At 47.2% G+C, this 21305-nt stretch overlaps 1 protein-coding gene across 1 annotated transcript in view; it reads right to left on the reverse strand.

Moving 5' to 3' along the window:
• Positions 1 to 18783, reverse strand: part of NUFIP2 (nuclear FMR1 interacting protein 2) — a 76721-nt gene extending 57938 nt beyond the window's left edge. The window contains exon 1 of the mRNA XM_040338554.1: positions 18418 to 18783. Coding sequence (XP_040194488.1) covers positions 18418 to 18616 — 199 coding nt within the window. The 5' untranslated portion in view covers positions 18617 to 18783. The remainder of the gene's footprint in view (positions 1 to 18417) is intronic.
• Positions 18784 to 21305: the final 2522 nt, after the last annotated feature.

The following is a 21305-nucleotide window of genomic DNA, read 5'->3' on the forward strand; positions in this document are numbered from 1 at the left end:
GCATATTTATTATAGAGACAAGAAAAAAATATTGTATTTTTTTTTCAAAATTGACGCACTTTGTTTATAGCGCAAAAAATAAAAACCGCACAGGCGATCAAATACCACCAAAAGAAAGCTCTACTTGTGGGGAAAAAAATACGTAAATTTTGTTTGGGAGCCACGTCGCACGACCGCGCAATTGTCAGTTAAAGCGACGCAGTGCCGGAAGCTGAAATTTCACCTGGGCAGGAGGGGGGGGGGGGGGGGGGTATATGTGCCCAATAAGCAAGTGGTTAAAGCGGGAGTTCGCGGCAAAACAGTTTTTTTTTTTTAAATACCTTTTTGAAACGCTGGTGGTACAAAGAAAATAGTACTCACCAGTCTCATCCTCGCAGCCGCTAGCAGGACGATATCCCTCAGAAAGATATTTTATAAAATATTGTGATGGACATTGCCATCTTTACTCCGGGCACTCTGAAGCCCTCCTGTAGGATCTTCCGGGATGCGGTGAATGCTGTCCCAGCATTCACCGCTCTATCCCGCGCATGCGCAGTGTGACGGCGAGGCGCGCCGTTAACACTGTAGAGTTGCTAGGACAACGGCCGGAAGCGTCCTGAAAAGGACACTCCCCGCTGTGTTTACAATGGGCGAATTGTATCCGCCCCCGGTCACATGATCGTCACATGACCGGGTGCAGTCATGTGACGTTCGAAATATCGCGAGATTTCTCCTCTGGCTGCTGAAATGAAAAGTGTCTCGTCATCGTTCTGAGGCACACCTGATAGCTCCCAAAATGCTTTGCGGAGCTAAGCGACACGCCCAGTCCCGCAACCCTACAACCAGGAAGTGTCTGGTCGAGCTGCTACAAACAGGGTATGTAGATTTTTAAAATTTTTGTGAACAGCGAAATCGTTAGATACATCGGGGGGACTAGTGAAACATCCAAAGTGACCTAATCGGGTGAACCTCCGCTTTAAAGCCAGCTAGGAAGCCATAAAAAACGTCTGGCGTTGGGTTTTAAGATTCGCTGAATGAACTGAGCACAGTTTCAGCATCAGCTGAACAACATTTGCCGTTTTCAAATTCATTTCACGTGTTGCCTGGAACTGCTGTATAAAGCGTTCTGTTTTATACCTGTAATCAGCAAGACATCCAATCCTATTTGACAAGCAGCTTTAAACCTCCAAACCTTGGGAAGATCACAATAAGATAGAAGTTCAGAAGAAGTTCTTTGTAGTCTTTGTGACAACCAACTCACATAGGATGCTGTGAGCAGGAGAATAAACAGCAGGGCTTGTCATGTTAGTGTGACAAAGAAGGCAAGAAAAGCTTTGAATTTTTAATATGGGGGCATCGTTAACAATCTCTATTAAGACGAAAAATATTGACTTTTTGGAGCATTACTGTTTCTTTGTAACATCACCTGCTAGAAGACTCAAAAATAGAACAGAGCACGGTTTTCATTATCATTTATGAAGCCAATGGGTGGTCAAAGGGAATCTAACAAAGCTACATACAGGAAAACCTTGAATTTGTTGCAGAAACATGCTTGTAATCCAAAGCACTTGTATATCAAAGCGAATTTCCCCATAGGAAATAATGGAAACTCAAATGATTTGTTCCACAATTATTTATTCATAGATCCTTTATCTATGGAGCAAAATTGTAGCTCCTGCTTAGAGTATAAAGGAAAAGAGGCACCTCTAAGGCCCCGTACACACAAAACGAACATGTCTGCTGAAACTGGTCCGCGGACCAGTTTCAGCAGACATGTTCGGTCGTGTGTAGGCCCGAGCGGACAGGATTCCAGCGTACATTTGCCCGCCGGGCCTTTTTCCAGCGGGCAAATATTTCTGAACATGTTTTAAAACATGCCCGCTGGAATCCTGCCCGGACATGTTCGGTCGTCTGTACAGACCTACCGTACATGTCCGAGCGGCCGCCATCCCTCGCATGCGTCGAATGACTTGACGCATGCGTGGAAGCATTGAACTGGCAGGGCCGCGCACGTCGTCGCCGAGTACGCGCGGATTTCTGTATGATGGTGTGTACAGCCATCATACAGAAATCCCCGGGCAGACATTACACTGAAAACGGTACGGCGGACCGTTTTCATCGTACATGTTTGCCCGTCTGTACAAGGCCTAAGTGTAGCAATATGTTGTACCTTCATTAAATGTAACCATATTTCTACACTTAAGCCTCGTACACACGCTCGGTTTACTCGGCAAGAACCAGCAAGAAAACTGCTGGCAGAGCTTTCTTGGCGAGTAAACCGAGCGTGTGTACGAGGCTTTCAGGTTTCTCGTCAAGAAAACTGCCTAAAATCTCGATGAGAAAAATAGAGAACTTGCTCTCTATTTTCTCGTTGGGATTCTCGGCAGTGTTTTCCTGCCGAGAAACCCGAGTGTGTATACTTACCTGTCGCCGTGGAAACCAGCGCATGCTCGAAATTACTTTGACGCATGCGCAGTAGCTTCCTAGGCATAGGTAGGGTGCAGCAAGAGGTGTTGTAGAAATTTCATGAAGATGTATTTAATATGTATTGTCATAGTGTCACCCATTGTTGGTTCTCCCGCAGCCCGCTCTAAAGAACTGACTGGGGCGGACTGAGACTGGTTTAGATGCACTTCCTGATTTGGAGAAGGGTGTTGGCCAGCGAAAGGGCCCCTGTGTCATGCACAGATATTCGCCTGTGGGATGCGTCCACTCTGCAAACGCATTGTTGGTTTAGCGGATGTATGCTTTTTGTCATCTCTCGGTGCCTAATCAACACTGTTTTGTGGTTTTGTGATGTGAGCATACACCTGCAGATAAGCTCCCCTCCTCAGGAACTGTGTTCATTGGTTATTGTATTATTACTGTATCGTATTGTTATTATTACTGTATCATGCTGTTGTATTATTGTCCCATCCATATATGGGCATTTGCTGTGTGGAGCCCCAATGCTGTGTCCTGGCCTCCCATGGAGGAGGTCACGTGCTGCGACATCACTTCCTATGGTCACATGCTGTGATCTCCTCCAATCAGCTGTGGTCTGTGAAGGCTTTTGTTGTAATAAAAGGACTCCGTGTGAGTGTCGGCAGGCAGTCTTGTGATGAGAACGAACTGGTGGTGATTAGGGGTGTTGAATATAATCGATGCATCGCGATTCGGGGCCCCCCGATTCTGCATCGATGCATGTGACCCCAATAATCGATGTCGGGTGACGTCATCCCGACTTGCCACGCCCCTCCCGGGAGATCGCTCCGAGCAGGTCTTTTAAAATGTTTTATTTGTAATAAATGCGGTTTGTAATCCATTGTTTGGCAATTGCTGTGTGTGCTTTTTTTAAATTTATGTAGATTCATACCTCGTAGCTCCGTGTGTAGTAACTGTACATGCGATCATGTGACTCCAAAGTCTCTTCTGATGTCAGCCCCGCCCGCCTCTCTTGTGATCTGTTACTTTAGCTATAGACGATGGGCGGGGCTGAGAACGGACATCAGGGGAGATGAGAGGCAAGTCTGAGCATGGAGTCAAATGAGGGGAAAGTAATATACACACGGAGACATGAGGTATGATTCTGCATATGTTGTAAAAAGCATATTACAGCCCTGGCTATAACAGCATTTATTATCACAGATATTTTATCAGCAGTCTGACTCTTACACGTGCTCTGCATGTGCTGACATTTCTCTGACTCTCTGCACATTCCACTGTGTTAACTCCTAGTGTGCTATTCCTGTGCACTTTTTAAAGGGGAGTTTCACCCTATTTACACCCTTTAAAAATGCACAGATGACAATGAACCCTCAATAAAAAATATTAGCAAGGACTTGGAAATGTGTCAATTGTAATAGAAAATAAATAACACGGTAGTCCTCGCTGTACTGATATTTTCATTGAGGGTTCATTGTCATCTGTGCATTTTTAAAGGGCGTATTGATGACAATGTCAGCACATAAAAACACACTGAAAATGCACAGGCAAAATCATGTATTTTCCTCATTGTTCCCTCCAATCATCCTCTGTGCGCAGAACAGCATGTAAGTACAGAGGAGGAGGGGGTGCTGTTATCCGGGGACACAGGGAGGGTACGGGCATGTAGTGGAATCTGATGTGTCACCTGTGATAAGTTATTGTCACTGCAGGGACTGGGCTGTATGGAGGAGAAATATAGACCATCTCCTGTAGCATGTCTGCAGTCTCTGACCATCTCCTGTACTATGTCTGCAGTCTCTGATCATCTCCTGTAGCATGTCTGCAGTCTCTGATCATCTCCTGTAGCATGTCTGCAGTCTCTGATCATCTCCTGTACTATGTCTGCAGTCTCTGATCATCTACTGTACTATGTCTGCAGTCTCTGATCATCTCCTGTAGCATGTCTGCAGTCTCTGATCATCTCCTGTACTATATCTGCAGTCTCTGATCATCTTCTGTACCATGTCTGCAGTCTCTGATCATCTCCCTGTACTATGTCTGCAGTCTCTGATCATCTCCTGTACTATGTCTGCAGTCTCTGATCATCTCCTGTACTATGTCTGCAGTCTCTGATCATCTACTGTACTATGTCTGCAGTCTCTGATCATCTCCTGTAGCATGTCTGCAGTCTCTGATCATCTCCTGTACTATATCTGCAGTCTCTGATCATCTTCTGTACCATGTCTGCAGTCTCTGATCATCTCCCTGTACTATGTCTGCAGTCTCTGATCATCTCCTGTACTATGTCTGCAGTCTCTGATCATCTCCTGTACTATGTCTGCAGTCTCTGATCATCTCCTGTACTATGTCTGCAGTCTCTGATCATCTCCTGTACTATGTCTGCAGTCTCTGATCATCTCCTGTACTATGTCTGCAGTCTCTGATCATCTCCTGTACTATGTCTGCAGTCTCTGATCATCTCCTGTACTATGTCTGCAGTCTCTGATCATCTCCCTGTACTATGTCTGCAGTCTCTGATCATCTACTGTACTATGTCTGCAGTCTCTGATCATCTACTGTACTATGTCTGCAGTCTCTGATCATCTCCTGTAGCATGTCTGCAGTCTCTGATCATCTCCTGTACTATGTCTGCAGTCTCTGATCATCTACTGTACTATGTCTGCAGTCTCTGATCATCTCCTGTACTATATCTGCAGTCTCTGATCATCTCCTGTACTATATCTGCAGTCTCTGATCATCTCCCTGTACTATGTCTGCAGTCTCTGATCATCTCCTGTACTATGTCCGCAGTCTCTGATCATCTCCTGTAGCATGTCTGCAGTCTCTGATCATCTCCTTTAGTATTTTGGGGGGAGAGCCATGCGCACTTGCGCTGCAATCGTGATGCATCGTGATGCATCGCCGAATCGAATCGAATCGTGGACTTGATAATCGTAATCGCATCGAATCGTGAGACCGGTGAAGATGCGCAGCCCTAGTGGTGATGGTGTCTTATTGTATGAATGGAAGGGGATGAATGGTGAGTGAAACTTTTACCTTAAAGATGGATTATTTCACCAAGACGAAATGCGTTACTTTTAGAGACACAATATCTGTCTGTGTGCTCTGCATACAGCCAGATTTCGCTAACAGAGGACGGCGATGGCATCGAATGTAACGAGCGCATTCTCACCGTACGCGATGACGTCACCGCATTATTGCAATTCAAAAGAACCGCAGTTCTTTTGAATGGAGTGTCTGTACACTCGGGCGGCAAGAGATTCTTGCCAAGAATCTTGTCAGGAAAAACAACGCCCCCCATAAACCCCCCCCCCCCCCCAACGAGATTCTGGCCCGTGTGTACAGGGCTTTAGAGGCGCCTCTCTTTTATACTCAGTTGTGACATGACAATGCTCTTATATCAAGACATCGCTTGTATATCAAGTAAAAATGTACTAAAAAAAAGCCCCCCCACATTGTTTATGTATACTACAGGACAGTGAATGACCCACATCTGACTGGACTATGAAAGAGCACAACTTTGAAGTTCGAATAGAAGTGAATTCTTAAAGACGCCTGAACTCATCTCCAATTGTCACCTGCACAGAAAGCCACAAGAGTCAACATTTTACAGTGGTCACCAGAACAGTTTTAGAGCCCCCCCAATCTCCAACAAACATGCCAACTGAGTGTTGTGGTAAATTGCCATTTTTTCCCCCAAACAGCACCCCCAACATACATATACATCCTGGAAGAGTACATCACCAGTGCCTTCCATGTCAGATCGCATACATAGGTGGAAATGGTGCAGAAATGTTGCCTTCAGTGTCAGAAAAATGTTCAGTCTTTAACCACTTCAATACAGGGCACTTATACACCTTCCTGCCGAGACCAATTTTCAGCACTATCACATTTTGAATGACAATTGTGCGGTCATGCAACACTGTACCCAAACAAAATTTTTATAATTTTTTTTTCTCCACAAATAGAGCTTACTTTTGGTGGTATTTGATCACCTCTGGGGTTTTTATGTTTTGTGCTACAAAAACACGTTTTTGTTTCCGTTACAAAATTTTGTAAATAAGTAAGTTTTTTCCTTCACTGACAAGCACTGATGAGGTAGTAGTGATTGGCACGAATGAGGTGGCACTTATATGCAGCACTGATGGGCACTTATAGGTGGCACTAAGAGGCACTGGCAGGCATCGCTGATGGGCACAGAGTGCCATCCCTAAAGGGCAATGATTGCCATCCCTGGTGGGCTTACCTGGTGGTCATGGGTGGGAATCCCTGGTGGCCATCCTCAGAGAGTTGCACCGATAACAAATCAATTCAGAACCCCCCCCCCAATCAGGAGAGCAGCCAATTGTCTCTCCTCTACTCGCGTCTGTCAGTGCGCGTAGAGGAAAAGCCGATACACTGCTTTTTCTGTTAACACTGATCAGCGTTTTTTTTTTTTTTTTAAACAGCTGTCACTGGGAAGATCAGTGTACTGCTGCTTCTCCTCCCTCCATCTCGTATTCAGCTGAGAACAGAGGGAATGTGATCACTTATGAGAAAGGGGAAAAAATAAAAAATAGTATTTGTAAAAAAAAAAAAAATACATGTTTTGCCTTTCATTTCTACAGTGGAACCTCAGATTAAGAGCATAATCCGTTCCAGGAGAATGCTCGTAATCCAAAGTACTCGCATATCAAAAGCGAGTTTCCCCATTGAAGTCAATGGAAATTAAAATAATTTGTTCCGCATTGACTTCAATGGCATGCAATACCACATGTGGCCAGAATGTTCAGGTATTGGGAGAGCCAGCGGGGCCGACTAGCAAGATATGGAAGCTTGGGCCAGTGGGAGATTCTTCCTTCCACACAGTTCAGCGTAGATGGAGAAATCTGTTGCACTTTTTCCATCTAACCATAGAAAATCTGCAGGTGTATGGCCAGCATTAGCCTCCCTCACTTGCTCCCAAGATGGACTAGGGATCATAGGCCAGATTCAGGTAGGAGATACGACGGCGTATCTCCAGATACGCCGTCGTATCTCTGAGTCTGAGGCATCGTATCCTGGCGCCTGATTCAAAGAATCAGATACGCCAGAATTTGTCTAAGATACGACCAGCGTAAGTCTCTTACGCCGTCGTATCTTAACTGCATATTTACGCTGGCTGGTAGGGGCGTGTACGCTGATTTACGCCTAGAATATGTAAATCAGCTAGATACGCCTATTCACGAACGTACGCCCGGCCGTCGCAGTACAGATACGCCGTTTACGTAAGGCTTTTTCCGGCATAAAGTTACCCCTGCAATATAAGGCGCAGCCAATATTAAGTATGGACGTCGGGACCGCGTAAAATTTTACATCGTTTGCGAATAGGACTGTGCGTAATTTACGTTCACGTCGAAAGCATTGAATTTTTGCGGGTTAATTTGGAGCATGCGCACTGTCTGTGATACTTTCACGGGCGGCGCATGCACCGTTCGGAAAAAGCGTAATTTACGTGGGGGTCACAATAAATCATAAAACACGCCCACATCTTCCACATTTGAATTAGGCGGGCTTACGCCAGCCTATTTACGCTACGCCGCCGCAACTTTGCTTTGAGAATACTGCACTTGCCTGTCAAAGTTACGGCGGCGTAGCGTATATGCGATACGCTACGCCCGCCTAAAGATAGGCAAATCTATGTGAATCTAGCCCCATGTGTCCACAAATAACATACACCGCTCATTCTAAAAGAATGGAAGTGAAGGGGAAAATGAAAGGTTCTGGAGCTCATTGCAGATGTTACAAGGAGGCAGAATAAACACAATAAGTGTTCATAAAAAAATAATTTACAGGTCCATTAAAGGGGTTGTAAAGGTACAATTTTTTTTTTCCTAAATAGCTTCCTTTACCTTAGTGCAGTCCTCCTTCACTTACCCCATCCTTCCATTTTGCTTTCAAGTGTCCTTATTTCTTCTGATAAATCCTCACTTCCTGTTCTTCGGTCTGTAACTACACACAGTAATGCGAGGCTTTCTCCCTGGTGTGGAGTGTCGTGCTCGTCCCCTCCCTTGGACTACAGGAGAGTCAGGACGCTCTCTACGTTGCAGAGAGAGAAAGGAGCTGTGTGTTAGTGGGCGTCCTGACTCTCCTGTAGTCCAAGGGAGGGGGCGAGCACGACACTCCACACCAGGGAGAAAGCCTTGCATTACTGTGTGTAGTTACAGACAGAAGAAGTGAGGATTTCTCAGAAGAAATAAGGACATTTAAAAGCAAAATGGAAGGATGAGGTAAGTGAAGGAGGACTGCACTAAGGTAAAGGAAGCTATTTAGGAAAAAAATAAAAAAATTGTACCTTTGCAACCCCTTCAAATTTTAGATGTGTGGATTAGAAGAAAATAATTTAGGGTCATGGAAAAAGCCTCGTGATTTGAGCACAAGAGGACAACTTATGCAAGAAAAATCTTAGAATATGCAAAGCTTTTGATGACTTGATTTATGTGTAAGTCACCAGAATTAATACTTTAGTCATCCAACACCTTGAGCTGCGAGATTGCCTACTAATGAGGGAATGACTAATGAGGACAATGATGAATTCGTATTGATGAGCAAAATTCCTTTGACATGAAACAGTGATTTACACGAGAAGCCAGTTTTATATATTCTGAGATCCTATTACTAGCACATCACAATGTGTGTGGCCGGGGGAGTTCCTCGCTGCTGTTTGGAGGTGCCAATGCGGAGGGCTGTAGATGCCTTGAGAAAAAAAAAATCTGGATCAGATCGGCTGCAAAATCTCTTTGAAGAGCCGGTGATCTGCCGAGCTGGTTGCGGCTATCGTGAAAGTTCCTGTGCAGGCGCAATCTGATCTGCTGAGATGGTTCCGGCTAACAGGACAGTTCCTTCAAGGACTGCGCAGGCGCAAACTTGCCGACGGAAATCTCCAAACCTCGGCCGGCATCCAGGGCGACGTGGATTTCGAGGAAAGTGGCCAATCGGCCTCACGTCCTCGCTTCGCTCGGACGGCTCGCTCCGCTCGCTCGGCCTCCTGGCTCTTTTTTTAACATCCTCCAATCCACGGGGATGTTAAAGAATGAGCCTGGATGCCAGGCGAGGTTCGGAGATTTCCGTCAGCAAGTTTGCGCCTGCGCAGTCCTTGAAGGAACTTCCCCGTTAGGGGAACCTTAAGGACAAGTCACTAGAGTAACTAGGGCTTTTATTTCATTCGCTTAAAGGGCCCATTTACATTCTTGCAGAATGTTAAAGGAGAAGTCCAGCCTGAGCTTGTTTGGTTGGGCTTCTCCTAAGAGTCACAGGAGTGAAATTTGTTTGGCACTCCTGTGACCCGTTTTCAGCAGAGAGCGGTCTGAAGTCCGTTCTCTGCTGACGTCACCAATATCAGTCCAGGCACCGCGTCATCCCGACTCTGGATTCGCCAGGTGCCTGGACTGATAGACGTCTCAGCCTCTCAGCAAGCTGCCGAGATGGCCGTTCCCCGCCCTTCCACAGCTCGGCGCTCCAGTGAACGTGGAGGAGCAGAGCAGGAGAGCCGTCGATTGACAGCCAGCAGTTCTCTGTGCAGAGGCACTGGGGAGATGCTGCATCCACCTAGGTAAGTAAGATTATGGGAAAATAAATAAAAAATCCCATACAGTACTTCTCTTTTATTCAACGTCATGTTGCTCATTGCATTAAGGGCCCTTTCACACGGGCGGATCAGTAATGATCTGCCTCCCTGTGTCTGCTTTGCTCAGCGGGGATCGCTCCGTAAAATCCCAGCTGAGCCATCGGCTGACAGGGTGGTCCCCGCACACTGTGCAGGGACCGCCCTGTCTTTCCTCCGCTCTCCCCGATGGGGGATCGGATGAACACGGACCGTATGTCCGTGTTCACCCCGATCCGATCGACGGAAGAAAAATAGGATTTTCTTCCGTCCGAAAAATCGGATCATTGCGGAGGCGGGTGATTACGGGTGTCAGCAGATGGTTATCCGCTGACACCCGCAATCACATAGGGACCAATGCATGTGCCGTTTTTATCCGCAACGGATGGGTGAAAATGCAGACATACGGTCCACACGTGTGAAAGGGGCCTAAGGCAGTCCACTGAAATTAACATGCAAAATAAATTGAACATGCACCATTCTGGCAATGCAATACTGTGTGTTTCCATGATGCTTTGGTGCGCCATTCAAAATGAATGGCTCTGCAACACAGCATTGCATTTAAAAAAGGTGTTGCCACGCACTACTGATGTCAGAATACAATAGCTTGGGGGGGGGGGGGGGGGGGGGATTGCCCCATTAAAATGTGTGGATCGGGAGAAGGCAAGTCATGTTTTTCATTCAACTAACTGGCTGAACGGAAAAAAAGGGGATATTTACTCGCTGCCTTACTTTCTTCATCAGTGGCCCGGATTCAGATAGAGATACGACGGCGTATCTCCCGATACGTCGTCGTATCTCTGAGTTCCGTCCGTCGTATCTATGCGCCTGATTCGTAGAATCAGGTTCCGCATAGATCTCCCTAAGATCCGACAGGGGTAAGTGACTTACACCGTCGGATCTTAGGCTGCAGTTCCAGGCCGGCCGCTAGGTGGCGTTTCGTTTTTTACGCAACGAATATGGCAAACGAGGATTTCCGCCGATTCATAAACGAACGACTGCCCGGCACATTTTTTTTACGCCGTTTGCGTTCGGCTTTTTTCCGGGGTATAGTTACCCCTGCTATATGCGGCGTATCCTATGTTAAGTATGGCCGTCGTTCCCAGGTTGATTTTTGAATTTTTTAAGTCGTTTGCGCAAGTCGTCCGCGGATACGTAAAGATCCGCTAACCCAGGGTTTGACAAATTTGCTTGGAATCTAGGAGCCAGCTAAAAAAGTTAGGAGCCAGAAAACGCACCCCGTCCCGACGAGCTTGCGCGCAGAAGCGAACACATACGTGAGCAGCTCCCGCATATGTAAACGGTGTTCAAACCACACATGTGAGGTATCGCCGCGATTGGTAGAGCGAGAGCAATAATTCTAGCCCTAGACCTCCTCTGAAACTCGAAACATGCAACCTGTAGATTTTTTTAAACGTCGCCTATGAAGATTTTAAAGGGTAAAAGTTTGTCGGCATTCCACGAGCGGACGCAATTTTGAAGCGTGACATGTTGGGTATGAATTTACTCGGCGTAACATTATCTTTCATAATATTAAAAAAAATGGGGATAACTTTACTGTGGTCTTATTTTTTAATTAAAAAAAGTAATTTTTTCCCAAAAAAGTGCGCTTGTAAGACCGCTGCGCAAATACGGCGTGACAGAAAGTATTGCAATGATCGTCATTTTATTCTCTAGGGTGTTAGGATAAAAAATATATATATAATGTTTAGGGGTTTCTAAATTAGAGGGAAGGAGATGGCAGTGAAAATAGTGAAAAATGACATTAGAATTGCTGCTTAACTTGTAATACCAACGGCCACCACCAGATGGCGCCAGCTCCCACCTTCCAAGCCAAGTCGCAAGGAGGCTATTTCTAGTTGACCTGGCAACCAGGATTTGTCGAGCCCTGCGCTAACCTATCTGAATCTAGCCCAGTGACAGTGGTCACCAGGATTATTAGAGGGGTAAACCTATCTTGGGACAGACAGCAGTAAAAGCTTGACAGAAGTTCTAGGTCTATCCCTGCTCTATCCACAATTATACCAAATAAAAAAAAAAAAACAACAACACACACACACTTTGTACCCTTCAAACAAGAGTAATAATGTGAGCCTAAGTAATCGATTCTTAGCAATAACGATCTATTCAGCTTGTACAGAAGTCTTTATTGGGAAATACTAACGTTTGGGAATCTGCAGCAGAAGTGTCCATGTAAGCATTCATATTGCAGATAACTGTAGACTGAATGAATAACCCACCCCGTGGCAAAACAGAAAAGTTTGAACATTTTTCACCGAACACAAGACATACCTGAAATACTTGTAGAGGCTTAACATAACATGAGGCCGAGTGCAACACCCATGGCCCCCTAATGCCCCTTTTATCGGAGATCACAGGGGTGGCATGATCACTTCTGTCTCCGTTCGTAATAACTCTATATTTCAGAATATGTATACACGCAGTATCTCACAAAAGTGAGTACACCCCTCACATTTTTGTAAGTATATTATATCTTCTCATGTGACATGTGAGTGTACAGCTTGTATAACAGTGTAAGTTTGCTGTCCCCTCAAAATAACTCAACATACAGCCATTAATGTCTAAACTGCTGGCAACAAAAGTGAGTACACCCCTAAGTGAAAATGTCCAAATTGGGCCCAGTGTCAATATTTTGTGTGCCCACCATTATTTTCCAGCACTGCCTTAACCCTCTTGGGCATGGAGTTCTCCAGAGCTTCGCAGCTTGCCACTGAAGTCCTCTTCCACTCCTCCATGAAGACATCACAGAGCTGGTGGATGTTAGAGACCTTGCACGCCTCCACCTTCCATTTGAAGATGCCCCATATATACTCAATGGGGTTTAGGTCTGGAGACATGCTTGGCCAGTCGGTCACCTTTACCCTCAGCTTCTTTGTCAAGGCAGTGGCCATCTTGGAGGAGCATTTGGTGTCGTTATGTTGGAATACGACCCTGCAGCCCAGTCTCTGAAGGAGGAGATCATGCTCTGCTTCAGTATGTCACAGTACATGTTGGCATTCATGGTTCCCTCAATGAACTGTAGCCCCCAGACCATGACACTCCCACCACCATGCTTGATTGTAGGCAAGACACACTTGTCTTTGTACTCCTCACCTGGTTGCCGCCACACACGCTTGACACCATCTGAACCAAGTTTATCTTGCTTTCAGCCGACAGGACGTGGTTCCAGTAAGCCATGTCCTTAGTCTGCTTGTCTTCAACAAACTGTTTGCGGGCTTTCTTGTGCATCATCTTTAGAAGAGGCTTCCTTCTGGAACGACAGCCATAAAGCCCATTTTGATGCAGTGTGCGCCGTATGGTCTGAGCATGGATAGGCTGACCCCCACCACTTCAACCTCTGCAGCAATGCTGGCAGCACTCATATGTCTATTTCCCAAAGACAACCTCTAGATATGATGCTGAGCACGTGCAATCAGCTTCTTTGGTCGACCATGATGAAGCATGTTCCGAGTGGAACCTGTCCTGTTTAAACCGCTGTTTAGTCTTGGCCACCGTGCTGCAGCTCAGTTTCAGGGTCTTGGAAATCATCTTATAGCCTAGGTCATCTTTATGTAGAGCAAAAAAAAAAAAATGTTCATATCCTCAGAGAGTTCTTTGCCATGAGATGCCATATTGAACTTCCAATGACCAGTTTGAGAGAGTGAGAGCGATAACACCAAATTTAACACACCTGCACATTCACACCCGAGACCTTGTTACACCAACGAGTCACATGACACCAGGGAGGGAAAATGGCTATTTGGGCCCAATTTGGACATTTTCACTTAGAGGTATACTCACTTTTGTTGCCAGCACTTTAGACATTAATAGCTGTGTGTTGAGTTTTGAGGGGACAGCAAATGTACACTGTTATACAAGCTGTACACTCACTACTTTACATTGTAGCAAAGTGTAATTTCTTCAGTGTTGTCACATGAAAGGATATAATAAAATATTTACAAAAATGTGAGGAGCGTACTCACTTTTGTGAGGTGTCTGTAATATATATATAAAATTCAGTTCCATTTCTTGTGTATTAAGGTGCACTGTCTAAAGGAGAAGTATGGCCAAAGCTCTTTTAGTTCTACACGCTTCTAACACAGAGCCAGTCTAGGCTCTGCAGGGATCCCGATAATAATGTCAGGATCTGCCAAGATGCTTGACCAGCAGCTGGCTCAGGCTCTCAGCGTGCTGCTAAGAGTCCGAGTCAGCCGCTCCCACCTTCTTCTTAGCCTGGTGCTCCAGAGAGTGCTGGAGGGGCAGAGCACAGAGAAGCGAGTGACAGCCACCCCTCTGTACTTAGTGATCAGAAGTCTTTGATCGCTCAGTTCTCGGTGTGGAACCAGCAAGGGACAGCTGTAGCATCAGATTGATGTTGCAGCCATCTAGGTGAGTATGTATTTTTAAATTCCTGCACCTTTCTTTTAAAAGCTAAACTCCAGGAATTAAAACTACCCTTGCAGTGGGAGCCCCTGGTTAATTGCAAGTTATCGCTTGGGGATGAGAAATATGGTGTAAAACTTACTTATCTCTGCAACTGGTCCCCCCCCCAAAGAATCTTGTCTAAGATGCTCCAAAAAGCGGTTGCACATTGATGTCATAACATACAATGCAGGGCCAACAGCCTTTCATTGCACATGAGGACTGAAAGGACTCGCTCAGAATCCAAAGTTTTAGAGATGAGCGCTGCAGAAATGAATAAGGCAAGTATTACACTTTATTTCTCTACTCCCTAGACCAGGGGTGCCCAACTTCTGCCCTGGGATGGCGTGTCGGCAAGCCCAGATTGCGGGTTCCCGACCCGCTATTCCCAAGCATCAGTGTAAAGAACAGAGCAGGCACTAGAGCCGATGCTTCCTGTATAGCGCCGGCTCCTGTCTCAGGCGGATTAATACCAAATGTGCTCCACTTCTGACAGGGGCGATACCGGAAGCATCGGCTCTGCTCTCTACTGCAGCCACATGCTTCCTCTAGCGCCAGCTCCTGTCACACTGATGCTTGGACCCGCCAGCAGCAGCCACAAGCCATATCCGCCTGGGGAACAGCAGCAGCCAGCGATACCTGCAGGAATCCTAAAGAAGAAGTGAAGACTGAGGTCAGTTGAGGTGCAGATAAACCGCAGTGCATCAGTGTGAAAGCAGCCTTAGGCCCCTTTCCCATGATCAGTTCGATCGGGTCCGCCTGTGTCTTTTTCAGGTGGACCCAATTTGACCCTCCATTCAGTTCTATAGAGCAGCAGATGTAAACGGACCACACACACACACACACACACACACCAGTATTGGAATCCATGTGTCCGGCAGTGGCACCCCAGATGTAGATTAGGGGGGGCAGTGCCCTGCATTATGGACTGCCACCGATTGTCAGCATGGTCCATGTGTGCTGGCATGACATCATTCTGTGCCAAGCAATGAAGCCTGGCACCCAGAAGACGTTGCCGGCGCAGCGTTGAAGGACCTACTACAAGCACAGTTTTTGTGTAATTTCTGAAGTTCTCAGAGGCAGGTATATGGGTGAAGATCTACTTTAAGATGCCAGTCACACCGCTGTGCAGCATTTAGCTCCCCTGTATTCAATCCTGGCACAGGTGCAGTGTCCAGCTCCACAGCCTGTCAAAGTCTATGGCTGACTAAAATACTATGTGGCTGGACGGTCTGAACCATAAACTGAGTGGTATTTATGTTTGGGGCTGTGTGTTCAGGGGGTGACTGCCCAGGAATAGGCCTAAAGCTTTATTCATCCTTTACTATGGGCCCCTACACAGGACTCCTGGGCTGAGAGGAAAGCGCTGGCTGCCATCAATCCTTTCCCTGAACCCCGTTCACACCGCTGTGACTTGTCATGCGATTTGACATGTGTAAATTGCATGACAAGTCGCAACCCTATTGTTGGCAATAGAACTGTTCAAATCAGTGCAAAGCACTGTTGCTGCACTATTTTTAGTGATTTCAGGTGTGACTGGCATAGACACCTGTAAGTCACACAGATGGCAGCCAAGTCACTAATAATTAGGGGCTCTGACTGGATTTGCTGCATGCTTGCTCCAGGTCAGTGACAGAAAGCAGTCAGCAATGGCAGCCCCCTTCCATAGAACTCTCTGGACTTGCTGTATGAATCCATGCAAGAAAAGGGTGGCATGTTATGTAACACACACATCTAGAATATTCATGTGAAGACGAGCCTGCTCCGAGGGAGCTTCACACTGCACCAGCAGGTCATGCGAGTCCTTATTAACACCTCACATGGACCTGCACCGGGCTGCCTGTAGCCCCGTCTAGACGGGCAGGCGAGTCCCCGGCTCCAGCTCCCGGGGCAGGCCGCACCGACCAGCTGACTGAAAGGGGAGGAGGAAGCACAAAACAGGCCAGGAGGATTTCATGAACCCCCTACAGCAGGCGGCCTTCCACACAATGAGCTTTATATAATTGTACACCGCACCGGCATACCGAGCATAGGCGACAGACACCGGCCGAGGCCTGCTGCTCACTGTCAGCATAGATCCGTGACTGCACGCCGCCATTTAGGGAGAACACTGCACAGTAAACACCCAACACCACATCATCGATCAGTCACCATCATACACTGTGCTCTATTGATCATCAACGTACAGCCTATAAATCAGATCATCAATAATATTAAATCATCAATATACATTTTATGGCATATGGATCAGTGCTCATCAATGTGTACTATGTGGCATATGGATCAGTGCTCATCAATGCACAGCATATGGCCTACAGATAAAATCATCAATAATAGATCATCAATGTATACTCTATAGATCAGATCAATGTACACTGTATAGCTGATAATCAAATTCACACGGTATGGGCTATAGATCAGTGATCACCAATGCACATCATATGGCCTATAGATCATTACTCATCACTATATAGATCATTACTCATCAATAAACACACTATGGCCTATTGATCAGCACTCACATTGTATACTGTATGACCTGTAGACCAGCTCAATGGACACTGCATAGCCTATAGATCAACTCACCAGTCATCAATGTACACTAGGCCTATAGATCATTACTCAATTATTCACCCTGTATGGCATATAGATCAGTGCTCATCAATGCACATATTGACTCTAGGTCAGCAATGAACTATAGGTTAGTACTCATCAATGCACCCTGTATGGCCTATAGATCATCAATGCACACTGTATGTATGGCCTATAGATTAGTGATCATCACTACACACTGTATAACCTATAGACCAGAGCTCATCAATGCACACTGTATGGCCTATGGATCAGAGCTCATCAATGCACTCTGTATGGCCTATATATCATCAATGCACCCCATAGGTTAGTACTTATCAATTCCCCCCGTATGGCCTATAGATTAGTGATCATCAATGCACACTGTATGGCCTATAGATCATCAATTTAACTTGGTATGGCCTATAGATCATCAATGCACTCTGTATGGCCTATAGATCATCAATGCACTCTGTATGGCCTATAGATCATCAATGCACTCTGTATGGCCTATAGATCAATGCACACTGTATGGCCTATAGATCATCAATGCACACTGTATGGCCTATAGATCATCAATGCACCCTGTATGGCCTATAGATCATCAATGCACCCTGTATGGCCTATAGATCATCAATGCACACTGTATGGCCTATAGATCATCAATGCACACTGTATGGCCTATAGATCATCAATGCACTCTGTATGGCCTATAGATCATCAATGCACTCTGTATGGCCTATAGATCATCAATGCACTCTGTATGGCCTATAGATCATCAATGCACCCTGTATGACCTATAGATCAGAGCTCATCAATGCACATTGTATGGCCTATAGGTAATGTATCATCAATGCACACTGTATTGCCTATAGATCAGTGATTATCGATTCCCGATCACACATTGGGTCACCTATTAATTGTCATCAGAACACTGAGCACCAACCCCGCAGAATGCACCGATCTGGCACTCAGGAAGGAGGTTCGTGATGTGACATGGAACTTTGACATCTGCTACAGAAGCCAGGATGACAATGTATCAGTCTGGGCACGATCTCCCATTGGCGGAAGTCCTGAATGTATCAGAATGCAGATGTCAGGCCGAGCTGTCACCATGTATCAGAACACTCATGTAGCGGACAGATCTGTAGGGCCGATCCTCAGCGATCAGTAGAAATACATGCAGACACTGCCATCGATCCAATGAGAAATACACTGATCGGCCCTATAACCTTCACACCACAATGTCCACCCACCCATTACATGTGTAGATCCCATACGGGCCCCACAGGCCAGAGATAGGCACACATGTACATTGCATAGCTTGCAGCCCACCTCCCCCTCCCCCTCCAGCACCCTTTACCCCCAGTGCTCCTTCCCATCCTCCACAAGCGGACCTGTTTTCTTCTGGTGTGCTTCCTGGTGCTGTAGGGCGTGTTTGTGGTCATGTTTTAGCGGCTTTGGCTGATATCTGAGGTTGCCCTCTGCTCCATGCTGCAGGCTGGGGGTGCTGTAGTAGTAGTAGGTGCCGTGTGAGGACGATGAGTGGTGGAGGTGATGATGATGATGGTGGTGGTGACCAGGCTGCTCCTCCATTGAAAGTGTCTGGGCTCCCCCTGTGCTGGATCCAGAGCACAGAGCCCCCTCTCTCTAGACGGGAGAGTGCAGATGTGCCTCCTTCACTAGGGCAAGCCGGTTGGCTTAGGGACTTTCTAGAAACGATTGACTGTTCTTCTCCAGCAATCAGGCTCCTCCAAGTGCCTCTGATCCCCTCCCACTACCCCCTCCATGCGTCCACCCCATGTGTCTCCTCCCCCTCCATGTGTCTCCGCCCCCTCCATGTGTCTCCGCCCCCTCCCTGCACAACTTTGCTCCTGCAAGCTCACAGGGCTGGGCTTCAACGTCAGCACTTTCCATACACAGTACATATAAGAAGAGACGGCTCCATCTGGCATCATACTGCATGTGTATTGTGCTGACTGATCGCATGAGATGCAAGTCTGCAGTGTGTATGGGGGGGGGGATCCCAGAGAGAAAACTTCTCCATATATGGTGTAGGTGGTGAGAGGTTGTGCTGCATGCATAATGAATTCGATCTGCTCAGTCCTGGGTACAAAGCAAGCATTTGTTTGTCTCATTTCCTCTAGACCTGCCTTTCTGGGCTTTGCAGTATTTATCCTGCAGGAGGAACCCTTACAGGAGAAGTTTGGGGAACACAAAGAACTTTCATACTCGCCTCTATGCTGCACAATCGCTGTGATGCCGTCCCACGTCTGAGCGATTCCATGACTGCTGATCATTCAGTTACACATATTGATTGATTGCATGAGATCCACGTCTGCAGCGGTGATCGTCTGTCACTTCTTTCTCCTCTGCCCCTCCAGCGGTGATCGGCAGTCACTGTTCTCTGCCCCTCCAGCGGTGATCGTCAGTCACATCTCTCTCCTCTGCCCCTCCAGCGGTGATCGTCAGTCACTGTTCTCTGCCCCTCCAGCAGTATCATCAGTCACTGTTCTCTGCCCCTCCTGCAGTATCATCAGTCAATGTTCTCTGCCCCTCGGGCAGTATCATCAGTCACTGTTCTCTGCCCCTCCAGCAGTATCATCAGTCACTGTTCTCTGCCCCTCTAGCGGTGATCATCAGTCACTGTTCTCTGCCCCTCTAGCGGTGATCATCAGTCACTGTTCTCTGCCCCTCTAGCGGTGATCATCAGTCACTGTTCTCTGCCCCTCCAGCGGTGATCGTCAGTCACATCTCTCTCCTCTGCCCCTCCAGCGGTGATCGTCAGTCACTGTTCTCTGCCCCTCCAGCAGTATCATCAGTCACTGTTCTCTGCCCCTCCTGCAGTATCATCAGTCACTGTTCTCTGCCCCTCGGGCAGTATCATCAGTCACTGTTCTCTGCCCCTCCAGCAGTATCATCAGTCACTGTTCTCTGCCCCTCTAGCGGTGATCATCAGTCACTGTTCTCTGCCCCTCTAGCGGTGATCATCAGTCACTGTTCTCTGCCCCTCTAGCGGTGATCATCAGTCACTGTTCTCTGCCCCTCTAGCGGTGATCATCAGTCATTTCTTTCTGCTCTGCCCCTCCAGCGGTGATAGTCACTGTTCTCTGTTCTGCCCCTCCAGCAGTATCATCAGTCACTGTTCTCGGCTCTGCCTCTCTAGCAGTGATCGTCAGTCACTATTCTTTGCTTTGCCCCTCCAGTGGAGATCATCAGTCACTGCTCTTTGCTCTGCCCCTCCAGCAGCGATCGCCAGTCTCTGCTCTCTGCTCTGCACCTCCAGCGATGATCGTCAGTCACTGCTTTCTGCTCTGCCCTTCCAGCGGTGGTCATCAGTCACTGTTCTCGTCTCTCTTCTTTTCCCCTCCAGCGGTGATCATCAGTCACTATTCTCTGATCTGCCCCTCCAGCGGTGATCATCAGTCACTATTCTATGCTCCTCCAGCGGTGATCATCAGTCACTATTCTATGCTCCTCCAGCGGTGATCGTCAGCCACTGTTCTCTGCTCTGCCCCTCCAGCAGTGATTGTCCGTCACTGCTCTCTGCTCTGCCCCTTCAGCGGTGATCGTCAGTCACTATTCTCTGATCTGCCCCTCCAGCGATGATCTTCTGTCACTGTTCTCTGCTCCTCCAGCAGCGATCACCAATCCCTGCTCTCTGCTCTGCCACTCCAGCGGTGATCGTCAGTCACTGCTCTCTGCTCTGCCCTTCCAGCGGTGGTCATCAGTCACTGTTCTCATCTCACTTCTTTCCCCCTCCAGAGGTGATCGTCAGTCACTTCTCTCTGCTCTGCCCCTCCAGCAGTGATTGTCCATCACTGCTCTCTGCTCTGCCCTTCCAGCAGTGATTGTCCGTCACTGCTCTCTGCTCTGCCCCTCCAGCGGTGATCGTCAGTCACTGCTCTCTGCCCCTCCAGCGATGATCGTCAGTCACTGCTCTCTGCTCTGCCCCTCCAGCGATGATCGTCAGTCACTGCTCTCTGCTCTGCCCTTCCAGCGGTGGTCATCAGTCACTGTTCTCATCTCTCTTCTTTCCCCCTCCAGAGGTGATCGTCAGCCACTTTTCTCTTCTTTTCATCTCCAGCGGTGATCGTCAGTCACTATTTTCTGATCTGCCCCTCCAGTGGTGGTCATCAGTCACTTTTCTCTGCTCCTCCAGCAGTGATCGTCAGCCACTGTTCTCTGCTCTGCCCCTTCAGCGGTGATTGTCCTTCACTGCTCTCTGCTCTGCCCCTCCAGCGGTGATCGTCAGTCACTATTCTCTGATCTGCCCCTCCAGCTG

The sequence above is a fragment of the Rana temporaria genome, chromosome 2 (genome assembly GCF_905171775.1).
Source record: "Rana temporaria chromosome 2, aRanTem1.1, whole genome shotgun sequence".
NCBI classification, from domain to species: domain Eukaryota; kingdom Metazoa; phylum Chordata; class Amphibia; order Anura; family Ranidae; genus Rana; species Rana temporaria.